General features: G+C 46.1%; 2 protein-coding genes across 5 annotated transcripts in view; one reads left to right on the plus strand and one right to left on the minus strand.

Annotated features, from left to right (window-relative positions):
- Positions 1–379, minus strand: part of Tecpr2 (tectonin beta-propeller repeat containing 2) — a 108,351-nt gene extending 107,972 nt beyond the window's left edge. For 3 of the 4 annotated variants that reach the window (XR_003848200.1, XM_029559909.1, XM_008825589.3), the window contains exon 1: positions 243–379. The gene's annotated coding sequence lies outside the window, so the exon portion shown is untranslated. The remainder of the gene's footprint in view (positions 1–242) is intronic. The other variant, XM_029559908.1, reaches the window with a different exon arrangement.
- Positions 362–15,168, plus strand: Cinp (cyclin dependent kinase 2 interacting protein). Its single transcript, XM_008825588.3, has 5 exons — positions 362–496; positions 5,107–5,275; positions 8,305–8,434; positions 11,765–11,894; positions 14,739–15,168. Exons 1-5 carry the CDS (start codon positions 490–492, stop codon positions 14,939–14,941), a joined length of 639 nt encoding a protein of 212 aa, XP_008823810.1. The 5' UTR covers positions 362–489; the 3' UTR covers positions 14,942–15,168.
- The last annotated feature ends 281 nt before the right edge of the window (positions 15,169–15,449 follow it).

Raw genomic sequence — 15,449 nt, forward strand, 5'->3', positions numbered from 1 at the left:
GCGGGTGTATCCGGACCGAGGAGCGCGGGGGAGGTGTGGGGGGGTCGTGCCACCGCGTCTACGCGGCCCCGGGCGGTGACAGGCGCTCTAGGAGTGGCTACTCGACTCGCGGTCCGCGCGGCGGATCCGGCGCCCCGGAGGGGCCGAGGCCGGTAAGCGGGGCTACGCCGGGCCGAGGACAGGGGCGCGGGGCCGGACGGCGGGACGCCGGAGACGTCGGGTACCGGCGGCGCCACACTCACCTCCCACCGCAGCCCACAGGACTCGTCGGCCCCGCTGGCCCGGAGCGGTCGGGATGGACTCCGGGCCGCGGGGGCTGCCGGGAGCCCGTTGCCTGGCAACGGGACCGGCCTTTAGGGAGCAGCGTCCGACTCCTCCGAGGGCTAGAGCTGCGAGCCACAAGCGTCAGCGAGCGCGACGGAAGTGACGTCGTTTCCGCCCGTCGAGGGCGGGGCTTCGGGACTCGCTGTGGGGATATCTGAGGATCGCATGGAAGGTGTGCAGAGTGCTGGGTCTGTCCGAGCGCTGAGACTGTGGGGTGCGGGTGGGGTGGGGGGTCGGGAGGTTAAATGGGGGCCCTGCGCTGGTTGCCGGGAGCCCGAAGGCTTTGCGGAGCCCGTTTATTCTCGTGATAGCTGAGTGTAGTGATGTCAGCGGTGTGACGCTCAGACTCAAGCGGAACACGATGAAGTGAAGCTGGTCTGCGGGTCCTTCCGGAAACCCTTCCTGAGGTGGAAGGTCTGGGAGGGAACGTGACCTGGCCTCTACCTTGAACTCACAGTTCAGTGGGGAAGGTAGACATTAAATAAATAAATTAATAAGTAAATAGACTCACTGGTGACATATCTAATGCAGAACGTCCTAATGCAACCAGGGAGATCCAGGAAGGCTTAATTTATGGAAATAGCTTTATCCGTTTTTGGCATTAAGTATTTGTATTGAGCAAATGTATTTATTACAATTTACGGATAAGTTAACAGTCATGTACAAACAGCGTTTTGGCTGTAAAATCTCAACAAATGTGTTACAATTAAATCTTTGAAGCTGAAGAAGCCAGAATTTCGAAGTCTTCTAGTCACCTAATGAAGGTGAAGTTAAATTGTGAAAATCTAAATTATAGGCCAGTGTGGTGGTGCACCTTTAATCACAGCACTCGGGAGGCAGAGGTAGGCCAATCTCTTAAGTTTGAGGCTAGCCTGGTTTACATAGCAAGTTCCAGGCAGGCCAGCACTAGCAAGTATCTCAAAAAAAAAAAAAAATTGTTGTAAAAATATAAAATCTGAGGCTGGAGAGATGGCTTAATGGTTGAGGGTACCTCCTACTCCTTTAGAGCACCCAAGTTTGGGTGCCAGCACCCATGTCCAGTAGCCCACAAATTCCTGTAACGCCAGCTCCAGGGGCGCCATCACTTTCCTCTGGCCTCTATGGGCACCTCCACACAGCATAATTCACACAGACACGCACAAAAATTAAAACTGTTTAAAATAAAATCTGATGGTCTTGGTTTCAAGATACAGGTGAAGGGTATCACATTGCATGACTCAGTAAGGAAGATTTTACCTCTATATACAAGCCTGTTATTTGCTGGCTACATTGATACTTAAAACACTGCTATTGGGCTTCAGTGTATGCAGTTTTCAGCCCAGAACTCCAAGGAGTTTTCTTTCCTTGGGAGGGGGCATTTAACATTTAAGATCAGAGAAGGGATGAAAAGATTTTGTTTTTCTTCAGGCCCAATTTTTAATTATTTTTTTATGTGTATGAGTGTATTGCCTGCATGTAAGTAAGAGCACTCCTGCCCTGCGATGCTTGTGGAGGTTCAAAGAGGGTGTCAGATTCCCCTGGAACTGGAGTTACAGATGATTCTTAGCTGCCATGTGAGTGTTGGGAATCAAACTCGCGTCCTCTGCAAAAGCAGAGAGCAGGCAGTGCTCTTAACTGCTGAGCCATCGCTCCAGCCCCCGTTTCAGTCCAGTTTTTAAATTATCCCTTCTGTCCTTATCACCATCCAGTCCCTTCTAAAGGATTGTAATATGAATATTGTTAGAATTTATTAATTAACTTACAATATAACAGGTATTCTTGTGGCGTTTTCATAGATGATTTTGGTTGACTCTTTCCTCATCCTCCTCCATCTCCCTGTCCTGCGTTGCCACCTCCACCCTCCTACCACAGTACCCTCTTCCACTTTCACATATGAGTTTCTTTGGTTATTTGTCTTTTTGAGACAGGGTCTCCCTGTAGCCCCAGCTGGGCTGGAACTCACTATGTAGACCAAGCTAGCCTTGAACTCAGAGAGACCCCTCTACCTCTGCCTCCCAAGTGCTGGGACTACAGGCGTGCGCCACCATGCCCAGCTACACGTGAGTATTTTTAACCAAGTTTTTACTTATTTTGGTAGCAAGAGTAGAATCTCATATGGAAATAACTTTTATAAAGGCACTAAATTGTGGGACTGGAGAGATGGCTCAGCAGTTAAAGAGCACTGGTTGTTCTGGCAGAAGATCCAGATTTGAATCCCAGCACCCACATCACATGGCAAGAAACAACTGTCCAGTACCAGGGGATCTGACACCTTCTACTGATCTCTGTGGGCATTGTACACACAAGTGCACTTACACACATGCAGAGAATACACTCATACACATAAAAACAATAAATTAGCTGGGCTTGGTGCATATGCCTTTAATTCCAGCACTTGGGAGGCAGAGGCAGGTGGATCTCTTGTGAGTTTGAGGCCAGCCTGGTCTACATAGTGAGATCCAGGCCAGCCAGGGTACAGGGAAATTTTTTTAAAGCACTAAATTAGATTACTCTGCTCAAAGCTGGTTGCTGGCTTCCCGTTGTGCTTGGCCTGTGCAGCTCTTTGTGGGCGATCCCTGCCCCCCGCCTTTTTTTTTTTGCCACCTCTCTCCATTCAGCCAAGTCATGGCTGTTTTTTCTTGATCATCAGACTCACCAAGCTCATGGTCACATGAGGACCCAGATTGCTGACTCCCTGTCCTGTCTTCTTATCATTTGGACCTCAGCTCAAAGGACAATATCTCAGAGGACAGTCTCGGGGTTCATGGTAACACAAAAAAAATCTAATTTTCTTTTAAATTCTCTTTTATTATTTTGGGGGGGGGGGTCTTTTTTGAGATAGGGTTTCCCTGTAACCCCAGCTGTCCTGGAACTCACTATGTAGACCAGGCTGGCCTTGAACTCACAGAGATCTGCCTGCCTCTGCCTTCCGAGTGCTAGGATTAAAGGTGTGCATCACCATGCCTGGCTTAAATTCATTTAACTACAGGCTCTTGATATGTAGCCTAGATTGACCCTTTTTTCTTTTAATTTTTTGAGACAGAGTCTCACACTGTAGGCCGTAATTCAGTATGTAGTGCCCAGGCTAGCCTTGAACTCTTAGTAAGCCTCCTGCCTTAGTCTGTTGAATGCTGGGATTATAAACCATGACATCTAGCTTTTCTTTTTCTTTTTTGTCTTTTTCAGACAGGGCCTCCCTGTAGCCCCAGCTGTCCTGGAACTCACTATGTAGACCAAGCTGGCCTTGAACTCACAAAGAGCCACCTGCCTCTGCCTCCCAAGTGCTGGCATTAAAGGCATGCGCCACCACACTTGGCCCCAGTACCATTTTTTAAAAAATATTTTATTATTTTTATTTTGTGTATGAGTGTATTGCCTTGAGTGCACCCATGTTGTGCAATGTCAGAAAAGGGCACTGGATTCCCTGGAACTGGAGTTAAGAAGGTTGTTAGATGGCAAAGCATGGTGGCTCATGTCACTGGAATTAAGGATGGTTTGTAGCCACCATGTGGGTGCTGGGAATCAAACCTGGGTCCTCTGCAAGAGCAGTCAGTGCTCTTAACCGCTGAGCCCTCTGTCCAGCCCCAGTATCATTTTTTTTTAAAAAAAGGTAGAGCCCTAAGGGATACCATGAGTTAACTAGGTGGGTGAAGACAGACATGGACAGCTAACACGTTCCAAGTCCAAGTCAGAATGGTATAGAGCCAGCCCTGCAGCACAGAGAGCAAGGAAAAGACGGTCTTGGAGACAGCAAGGCAGGCTTAGGTTGGAGAAAGCCTTGTGATACAGGTGATGTGTTATGCTTGCTGTGTGTGAGGCCCTCATAGTGTCACATTTATCTACTGTGGTTCCTGTTTGGTTTTCTGCGGTGGTAAATGGGATGGGGGTGTTGAGACAGGGTCTCATCGTGTAGACCATCTACTTTTTACAACTCTGTGGAGCAGATGCTATTTTTGTCACCACTTTACAGATGAGAACATTAAGGCTCCAAGAGATTAATGTCTATGTCTCACAGCTAGAATTCACATCCAGGAAGCATGGTCTTCAGAGTGTAACCTCCAAAGCATGTGGTGTTACAATTCCTCACAGCTGTGAGATGCCTTTGTTGGGTTCTAAGTTGAGAAGACAGAAGGGCACAGGAGAGCCGAAGTCTGCTCTTGGTCTGTGGCTTGCTTTCCACAGCAGTGGGATTGGGCGAGTCTTCTTGGATGGGTAGCAGCAGCCTGAGGTGAGAACTTTCCAGTAAAGAGAACTGCATGCAGAGGCCTTTGCAAGAGTTTCAAGGAGTTTGTTTTACATGGAGATTGAGGGAGTCGGAAGTGGGTTGAGATTAAGTATTGAAGTGGAGATGTCGGGGCTAGTTTGGACTTCTGAGTCCTGGGCAGGAGGTGGAAACCCTGTCATGATCACCTCTGCATCTCTGGGGTCCGCTTTCTCAGTATCATGGTATGATGAACACACATGAACCACAAAGTTCTGTTTAAGATTTTAAAGTGCTTGGAACAAAATAGTTGGTATATAAGAAGTCAGGGCTAGATTATCCTATAGGAAAGGTAATGGAAGCCATTGAAACTTCAGCAGGAAGTCACAGCTTTACCTGTTTTAAACCTTTGAAAGTTCAAGGTCTATAAAGAAAAAAGTGGAGCCACGAAGCTGCAAACACCCTCTTAGTTTCTGGGACTTTGGTTTATCCAGTTGATGTCACCTTTAAGACCATTTTACTGTTGCAATGTAAAAGAACCTTTGCCCTCCAACCATGATCCTGTGTTCCATAATAATTGTGTTTCTCTTATTCTCTGTCAGCCAAGACTCTTGGAATTGTAACACCCAGAAAACCTGTCTTATCTGTTAGTGCAAGAAAACTTAAGGACAACGCAGCTGATTGGCACAACCTGATCCTGAAGTGGGAAAGCCTCAGTGATGCAGGTTTCTCCACTGCAAGCAGCATTGCCAACCTGAAGACCAGCTTGTTGTAAGTTTACATGGAGTTCCCACACTCTGAACTCTCCCTTAACCACTGGGCAGAAGGGCCAGGAGAGAGAATTTATCAGCATGAATAAATTGGACTTTTAAGCCAAAAAGTGGTGAGATGACTCATGTAAATATTAATTGCACATACACATTTTAAATACAAAATCCCACTGGTTCTTGTGGTACATGCCAGTAGGATTTGCTGAAGAAACAAAGGCGGTTACCCATCCCTTTCTCCTGCCCTCCTTCCCGCCCTTCCTTTCTTCCTTCCACTTACTGATTTTTTTTTAAAGATCTATTTATTTTATGTGTATGTTTTGCTTGCATGTATGTATTTGTGCTATGTGTGTTCCAGAGTGTCAGATTCTCTGGAACTGGAGTTACAGTTGCTAGCTACCATATGGGTGCTGGGGACCGAACTTGGGTTCTTTGCAAGAGTAACAAGTGCTCTTAACTGCTGGACATCTCTCCAGTCCTGTTATTTCTTCTGAAGACAGAATTCCACTATCTATCTCAGGCTGGCCCTGAACACCCAGGGGACCTTCTGCCTCAACCTCCTGAGTGCTGGGATTGCATGTATGGACCACCTGAGTGCTGAAATTGCATGCATGCACCTCCTGAGTGCTGGGATCGAATGTATGCACCACCACACTTGGCTTATTTTGTGGCAGAATCTTACTGTGTTGCTCAAACTCCTGAACTAATTTTCAAGCCTCAGCCTCCCAAGTAGCTGGGATCATTGATGTGTACCACCACTCCCTGTTCTTTTTATTTCTGTTTTGTTTATCTCTTTGTTTGGAGACAGAATTTTATATAGCCCAGGCTGGGCTCAGACTCACTATGCACTTGAAAATGACCTTAAACATCTGATCCTCCTGCCTGCACCTCCCAAGTGCTATGATTACAGGCATGTGGCACTACGTCCAGGTTCATTTTTTTTCTTTAAAAAAGACAGAGGAGGAGCTGGGGGTGGTATAGCAACATATTTACCATGCAGATGTCCTCGGCACCCATAAAAACCCAGGCATTTTGATGTGCATTTGCTGCCTTGTTTTTTGGTGAGATGCTGCTTATAAAGTCTCTGACACAACGGTTGCCCTTTCTATTAAGGTGCATTATGACATTTTCTGTTCTATTTTCTTTATATATTGAGTGTGACCCTTTGTAGATTAGTTTCTTGTGCCATGGGTTTGTTAGATTTCTATTAAAAATACCTGAGATACATCAACTTTAAAAGATGAAAGGTAGCCGGGCGTGGTGGCGCACACCTTTAATCCCAGCACTTGGGAGGCAGAAGCAGGTAGATCTCTTCTCTGTGAGTTCAAGTCCAGCCTGGACTACATAGTGAGTTCCAGGACAGCTGGGGCTACAGGGAGACCTTGTCTCAAAAAGACCAAAAAAACAAACAAACAAACAAACAAAAAAAAACCAAAGATGAAAGGTTTTGGGGGCTGCAGAGATGGCTCAGAGGTTAAGAGCACTCTTGCAGAGGACCCAGATTTGGTTCCCAGCACCCACATGGTGGATAATAACCATCTCTAACTCCAGTTCCAGGGGATCTGACACCCTCTTGTGACCTGTGGACATTGCGCAATACGGGTGCACTTACATACATACAGGCAATGCACTCACACATACAAAACAATAAAATATTTTAAAAGATGAAAGGTTTAAGCTAGGGGTTGTAACTCAGTGGTAGAATGTGAGCTTAGAGTGTACAAGTCTCTAGGTCCAATGCCTAATACTATAAAATATTTTAAAATTTTTAAAAAGGAAGAGGAAAGGCTGTTTCTATGGTCATTTGACCCCATTGCTTCCAACCTGTGGCACTACCACGCCTGGCAGAGGACCAAGCCTTTAATATCCAAACCATGGCAATGGGTCACAGCCTTTAGTGTTCAAAAAAAAAAAAAAAAAAAAAAAAAATTCCCACTGTGGGCAGTACATCCTTAGGCAGGTCGGCCTGCATTATGTAAGAAAGGCAGCTAGCTGAGTGTTGTGGCATACCCTTTATATACCAGCACTCAGGAGGCATCTGATCTCTGTGTTCAAGGCCAGCCTGGCCTACATAGTGAGCTCCAGGCCAACTGGAACTACAGGGAGACCCAGTTTCAAGACTAAAAATAAATAAATAAATAAATAAATAAACAAATAAATAAACAAAATTCAGAGGTTGTTACCCCTTTGAGGACCCACATCTTATGCATCTAAGCCCTCCACCAAGAATGCCACGTGGCTGAATGTAACCTTTCCTATTGCAGAATTGAGTGACTGGGCTGGGAGTACAGCTCAGCAACAGAGCATTTGTCTAGCACACTGGAGGATCTCAGTTCCATCCCCAGTGCCCAAAATGGAGTGACTAATGGATGTGTCCGTTCTGTAAACATCTGTTAAGATGACAGGAAACGCTTATGCCAAGTGTCTGTCCTAATTATGTAGAAATTGAATTTTTTAGGATTTATTATAAGAAAATGAGGTGAACATTTCTCTGGGTGTCTTTTCTTTCTTCCTTTCTTTTTGAGACAGGATCTCATTGTGTACTGTGTAGTTCAAGCTGACACTGAATGATTCTCCTGCCCTCAGCCTCTCAAGTGCTGGGATTCCAGGCATGTAGTCACCCAGCATGAAATGAGTTTAAGAGTATAATTTGTGGGAGCTGCGGAGATGTTGCAGGGGTTAGGAGCACTGACTACTCTTGCAAGGGACCCAGTTTTTGTACATCCACATAACAGCTAACAACCATCCTTAACTCCAGTTCCTAGGGATCTGACCCCCTCTTCTGGCCTCCACTGGAATTGTACGCATGTGGTACACTTATATTTGCAGGCAAAACGCTCACACACATAAGAAAATAAATTTTTTAGGAAGAGTATAATTTGTGCCAGGTATGGTGAGTTGCATACGTCTTTAATCCCAGCACTCGGGAGCAGAGGCAGGTGGATCTCTGTAAGTTCAAAGGTCAGCCTGGTCTACATACTGAGTTCCAGGCTAGTCAGTACAATTTGTATCCATTATTTTCTGCTTCTACAGGAGTAAAGAGGAGATTGAATTAGAGAGCATCAACCCAGCTTCCAATGAAAAGGAAGAAAGGAAGCATCTGGGATATGATAAGGAGCTTGAGACTCTGTGTGAGGAACTGCAGGCCACCTTGGATGGTCTGGTAAGACCTGAAGATGCTGGCTATGGCATCACTGTCGCTTAGGCCCAGTGGCCCTATTTAGAGTTTGCCTGACTGTCTGAGTATTCAGAATTGTTGGAGATACTTTTCTTCTCCTCAGCCTCCTCCTGTAGTCTCTTCTACCCACCTCACAAGGTGCTGTCCTAGACACCCACTCTTCCTGTCCAGTGCATTGTCCTAGGCAATTTCCCTCACTTTGGGGGTCCACAGAGCAAATATTCCTAAACTTTATGACCCTTTCTCCTCCAGCTTCTCAGCTCTGCCATGTGATGCTAAAGCAGCCATAGTCAGTATGTAAGCAAATAGATGTCTGTTATCAGTATGAACTTGGCAGGTGTTTATTTGATACTTCAAGGAGTGCAGGTTCCTTGTGTAGTTGAGGCTTGTTAGAAACCAAGATCTAGCTGGACCTTTAATCCTAGTACTGGGGAGGCAGAAGCAGGGAGCTGTCTGTGAGTTTGAGACCAGCCTGGTCTGCATATGGAGTTCCAGGCCAGCCAGAGCTATATACATAGTAAGACTCTGTCTCAAAAAAAAAAAAAAAGTGGGCTAGAGAGATGGCACAGTGGTTAAGAGCACTGGCTACTCTTACAGAGGACCCAGGTTCAATTTCCAGCACTCACATGGCAGCTAACAACTGTCTCTAACTCTTAGTTTCTAGAGAATCCGATACCTTCTTCTGACCTCTGTGGGCATTGTACACCATAGGTACACTTATATACATGCAAACAATACATCTGTACACACAAAATAAAAAATAATAAATGGCCAGGCGTGGTAGCACACGCCTTTAATCGGGAGGCAGAGGCAGGCGGATCTCTGTGAGTTCAAGGCCAGCCTGGTCTACATAGTGAATTCCAGGACAGCTGGGGCTACAGGGAGACCCTGTCTCAAAAAGACAAAAATAATAATAATAATCATAATAAATAAAATGCTTTTTAAAAAAGAAATCAAAGCTGGGTGTGGTGGCGCACACCTTTAATCCCAGCACTCAGGAGACAGAGGCAGGCGGATCTCTGGGAATTCAAAGCCAGCCTAGTCTCCATAGCGAATCCAGGCCAGCTGGGGCTAGAGGGAGACCCTGTGTCAAAAAGACCAAAAAAAAAAAAATCAAGATCTGAGGCAGAAGAGATGGCTCAGTGGTTAAGAGCATTTGTTGCCCTTTCAAAGGATGGGAATTTGTTTCCCAGAACGCATATCAGACAGCTGACAACTTCTGTAACTCCAGCTTCAAAGGACCCAGTACTCTCTTCTGGCCTCTGTGGGCACCTGTACTCAGATACACACACGCACACACACACACACACCACACACACACCACACACACACACAATCAAGCTCATTAAAGAAACCAAGATCAGCATGCTAGCTGTCAAGTTAGAAGTCCTCTGCTCCACTGAACTTAATCTGCTTTAAGCTGGTTTGAAAATGTGTCCTGTTCAATGTTCAAACCCACAAGTGGATGTTGGAAGGTTGTGGATGCTGTTTTTCTTGTTATCTCCCAGCCATTGCAGGAGACGGGGGGGGGGAGTTGGGGGTGATATTGATACAGGCTTTTCCCTTAGCTGCATCTCCATTTTGATGTAATGTCTGTTACTGTGGATGCTGAAGCATGAGTGGGCTACCCATGCATTGTCAGTTCAACACATGTCATGTTAACAGGGTTTTCCTTCCTCTCCCAAAAGAGCCAAGACTGGTGTTAAAAGACTCAAGACTGGGGAGGAGGGGGTGGAGAGATGGTTCAGCAGTTAAGGACACTGGTTGTTCTTGCAGAGACCTGGGTTCTAATCCCAGCACCCACATGGCAGCTAACAACTGTCTGTAACTCCAGTTCCAGGGGATCCTACAACCTCTTCTGTCCTCGGGGACATTACTTGACATGGGTGCACATACCTACATGCAGGCAATACACACATACACATAAAATAAAAATAAAATAAAATACTTTTTAAAAAGAAGGTGAACAAGAAAGGACAATAAATAAGACAAAAGGCATATTAATGAATTTAGATATCTAGTCTGCTTAGGCTGGCCTTGAACTCACAGAGATCCACCTGCCTCTGCCTCCCGAGTGCTGGGATTAAAGGCATGTGCCACCACACCCAGCTAAATAAAATGCTTTCGAAAAAAAGACTCAAGCTTGGAAAGCGTGATCAGGTTCTGCCCTTGTCCTCCCCTAGCTCAACCTTGAATATCTTCCCAGCAACAAGCAGAAATGATGAATCCTGTCTTCCTGAGGTTGAGCCAAGTGAATATCGAACCTAAAATGATCTGGGAAGGAAGCAGAATTCATTAAACATTAACATTAGCTAAATATAGTGTGTGCCATATTAGATAGAGCCAGAGGGCGGTTGGGAGGGCTGAATGCAAGGAATCAGGATTTTGGTGCTGTTGTACCTTTTATTCCCCTGAACACACAACAGTTAACCACACACAACAGCTCACTACACTGGGGAGTTAGACATTGGGTTTTCATAAGCTTGTGCTACTCGAAGCTGAAATTTTTTTTTATTTATTTTTGAGACAGGGTCTCCCTGTAGCCCCAGCTGTCCTGGAACTCACTATGTAGACCAGGCTGACTTTGAACTCACAGAGATCCGCCTGCCTCTGCCTCCCGAGTGCTGGGATTAAAGGCGTGCGCCACCATGGCCAGCTGAATCTGAAATTTTATTTCACAGTCCCTCATATAACTCCATCTACATGCTTCACAAAACACCGTGTCCCTCCCTCTCACCTGCATCTTACAGTGGGGAGGGTGTTAGTATTTCCAGCTGGGAGCAGAGCAGGAGCAGAGGACACTGCTGCAGAGGGAAGGGACTTGGGTGGGGAAGGCACCTGTCAGGGTCCTCTGTGGACTCTGAGGACTCTCATTCTCAACCAGTAAATCCAGGCTTGCAGAGGCTTCCTTCCAGAACTCAAGGGCGGTTCATGAAAGAGTCAAAATGGGCTTGTTGCGTGCCTTCCTCCTACCTCTCATTCCCCAGTAGCAGCACGCACCTGCCCTGGGACACCTCCAGGTCTTTGAAGCTAAAATGGTAGTGCACTTGAAATCTCACTGAAGTGTGGCTCAGCAATCATTCTTTTCTCTGACGCTGGAAATCCAGGGCTTCATACGAAAGTAATCCAAGTTAATGAAACTATAACCTGCCTCCTCTCCATCTCTGGAGTTCTGCCTGTGGAGTTAATGGTGTGAGTTATGGAATTTTAGCATCAATAGGACCTCCTAGCTTTGAAATCTTTATATGTAGTTATTGAATCTGAGATTAGAAAGACTAAGCAATTTTCTCATATTCCAAATTAATATCTTTTCAGACTAAAATACAAATGAAGATGGAGAAGCTGTCTTCAACTACCAAGGGAATTTGTGAACTAGAAAATTACCATTACGGGGAAGAGAGTAAACGGCCCCCTCTGTTTCACACATGGCCCACCACCTACTTTTGTGAGTACTTCTTCTGGAGTTGATTTAGGAGGATCAGTATTGATTAGATCTGGTCCTTAGGAAAGGAAACAGGCATCTTTTTATTTTAAGAATTATTTTTAGTTTTTCTTTAGGTATGTGTATGTGTGTCTGCACACTTGTGCAGGGACATGCAGAGGCCAGAAGAGGGTGTGGGATCCCTTGGAGCTGGAGTTACAAGTGCTTGTGAACTGCCCAATGTGGGTGCTGGGAACTGAACTCCTTTCCTGTAGAAGAGCAGCAGACTCTCCTAACTGCTGAGCTCTCTCCAGCCCCATGACAGGGCATCTTACAGAAACATTTCTTCGGGGCTGGAGAGATGGCTCAGTGGTTGGGAGCACTGGTTGTTCTTGCACAAGACCTGGGTTCAAATCCCAGCACCCACATGGTAGCTAACAACTGTCCGTAGCTCCGGATCCAGGGATCCAACAGCCTCTTCTGTCCTTCTCGGGCATTGCACGACAATGGCGCACTTACCTACATGCAGGCAATACACGCATACACACAAAATAAAAATAAAATATTTTTTAATTTCTTCTTGGATTTAATTATCTAGTCATCAGCAGCATAACTAGAGACCATGATGCCAGTTGCCATTTTTAGCCACTCAGAATGGCCTCCGCAGGCACTCACACATGCAGAGGTGCAGAGTCATAAATAAATCTTTAAAGAAAAAATAAATAGGGGCTAGAGAGATGCCCTAAGAGCACTGGCTGCTCTCACAGAAAGCCTGGGTTCAATTCTCAGCACCCACATGGCAGCTAACAACCATCTGTAAATCCAGTTCCAGAGGATCCAACATCCTCTTCTGACCCCCGAAGGCATTGTACAACATAGGTACACTTATGTACGTGCAGGTGATACACTCGTACATATGAAATAAAAAAAATAGGGGCTGGAGAGATGGCTCAGCGGTTAAGAGCACTGACTGCTCTTACAGAGGACCCGGGTTCAATTCCCCAGCACCCACATGGCGGCTACGAATTGTCCTTAACTCCAGTTCCAGGGGACTCCAAAGCCCTCTTCTGATCTCCACAGCATTGCACGATATGGGTGCACTCACATACATGCAGGCAATGCACTCATACACATAAAAATAATAAATAAAATATTTTAAAATAATAAAATATTTTTAAAAAAGAGAAGGGGCTGGAGAGATGGCTCAGCAGTTAAGAACACTGGTTGTTCTCGCAGAAGAGCTGGGTTTGAATCCCAACACCCACATGGCAGCTAACAACTGTCCATAACTCCGGTCCCAGGGGATCCAACAGCCTCTTCTGACCTCTGTGGGCATTGCATGACACAGGTGCGCTTACCTACATGCAGGCGATATACACATACACATAAAATAATAAATAAAGTTAAAAAAAAGAAAAAAATATCAGTGGATAAATTCTGCTTCCTCTGTAGAAGTAGAAATCTCGTTTGTTTGTTTTTTAATTACTGAAGAACAACATTTTGTTTTCACTTGTTTTTAATTAAATAAATTGGGGCTGGTGAAGTGGCTCAGCAGGTAGGGTGCTTGCCACCAAGCCTGAGGACCTGCATTTGATCCCCAGGATCTACGTAGTGGAAAAGGACACTGGCTCCCAAGGTTGCCTTCTGACTTGGGCACGTGCACACATAATGACAAAGATACAATTTTTAAAAAGGCTGGGCGAGGTGGCACAGGCCTTTAGTCAGCACTTGGGAGGCAGAGGAAGATCTTGGTAAGTTTGAGGCTAGCTTGGTCTACATAGAAAGTTCTAGGACAGCCCGGGCTACACAGTGAGACTGTATCTCACAAAAACAAAACAAAAAAAGCTGAAAGGGGGAAGGGCTGAGCTATTTGATGTTAGGGGTTTGTTGTTGCTATTTTTATCTTTATTAACTTAAAATTTTTCTTTAATATTATTTTTATTTTATGTGTATGAGTGTATTGCCTGCATATGTATTAAATGCACCTGTGTCATGCAGTGCCCGTGGAGGTCTGAAGAGGGTGTTGGATCCCCTGGAACTGGAATTACGGATGATTGTTAGCCACCATGTGGGTGCTGGGAACTGAACCCAGGTGCTCAGCAAGAGCAGCCAGTACCCTTAACTGCTGAGCCATCTTTCCAGCCCACTTTTACTTTTTTTTTCTTTTATTTTTGGTCTTTTTGAGACAGGGTCCCCCTGTAGCCCCAGCTGTCCTAGAACTCACTATGTAAACCAGGCTTGACCTCAAACTCATAGAGCTCCCCCTGCTTCTGTATCCTGAGTGCTGGGATTAAAGGTGTGCTTTACCATGCCTGGCACACTTTACTTTTTTCTAAACAGTATCTTGTGTGTTCTAGATTGAGCTGGTGCTCATGTAGTGCAGGCAGGCCTCAGACCTTTAGTCCCTGAGAGCTGCCATTGCCCGACTCTCAGTGTCTTTTTGAGATGACTGTTTACAATCATTGCAGATGCCTCAATGGCTGGTGGCAGCCTAGGTGTCCTCTGACCTCATGCTTCTTACTGTGTGTCCCCAGCCAGATTGGGACACTCCAGCCTGTTCCTTCTTGATCTCAGTGCTGTTCTGATGTTTGTTTTGAGGAAGGTCTCCCATTGCCCAGGCTGGCTGAGGGCGACCTCAAACTTCCCATCCTTCTTCCTCTACCTCTGCTTTCACCTCCGAGTGCTCCCCTATAGGCATGCAAAACAGGCAGTTTATGGGATACTCAGGATCGAACCCAGGGCCTTGTGCATGCTAGACAGTACTCTTAACAACTGAGCCACGTTGCTGGCCCTGATTCTGACTGAAGCCTGAGCAGTCATGGCTCTTTCTTAGGAGGGCACATCCTGAAATCATGTGGTCTGTTGCAGATGAAGTCTCCCACCATCTTTCCGACATGTACAGGAAGGAGCTCCTCCTGAAGCGCACCATTGGTGCAGAACTGGCGCACACTGCTGACCGCAGCCTCGCCCTGAGCTACCTGTCCATGTGGCTGCACCAGCCCTATGTGGAGAGTGACAGCAAGCTGCAGCTGGAGAGCATGCTGCTGGAAACAGGGCACCGGGCCCTGTGACTGCCCAGAACACCCCACCCCACCCCTTAAGTTCAGGCTCCAGACTCTGGCTGGACAGTCACTTGGGTGGGGCCTGTTGTGCCCTAGGGGCAGAGGCTTCTAGGATCCTGGGATCGCTTTTCCAGGTCACAAGCATTCCGGCACTGCTGCAGCTGTTGCAGCTGTCCTCCCTTCTGCCTCACCCCACCTATCCTGAAGCTCTACTCCTCAGCTCCACTGAGTGAAATAAGAGCATTCCTGAGAAAGATGAGGACCTTGTAAATTATGTATACTTCACATATTACATCTGTGTAGACAGTCTTGAGTCTCCTGTTTTTCCTTTGTACCTATCTACCTTTCTTGTGCTGGGAATCAAACCCAGGCCATCAGGCATGTGCAGTACTCAACCACTGGGACACACCCCCAGTACCTGTACTTAAATTTTGAAGAGAATGTATTAGTTCTATAATTAGAAGTAAAACTGCATGAAAATTAGACATTTAAAATCCTGCAAAGTGGGAGCTCAGTT

Source organism: Nannospalax galili, unplaced genomic scaffold (assembly GCF_000622305.1).
Source record: "Nannospalax galili isolate Female #2095 unplaced genomic scaffold, S.galili_v1.0 scaffold188, whole genome shotgun sequence".
NCBI lineage: Eukaryota > Metazoa > Chordata > Mammalia > Rodentia > Spalacidae > Nannospalax > Nannospalax galili.

What these genes read in the sequence shown, in the direction of transcription:
- Cinp (XM_008825588.3), top strand. An exon ending in AACCTGAAGACCAGCTTGTT is followed by an intron (nt 5,276 to 8,304) that starts GTAAGTTTACAT and finishes CTGCTTCTACAG; the next exon opens with GAGTAAAGAGGAGATTGAAT. An exon ending in AGGCCACCTTGGATGGTCTG is followed by an intron (nt 8,435 to 11,764) that starts GTAAGACCTGAA and finishes ATATCTTTTCAG; the next exon opens with ACTAAAATACAAATGAAGAT.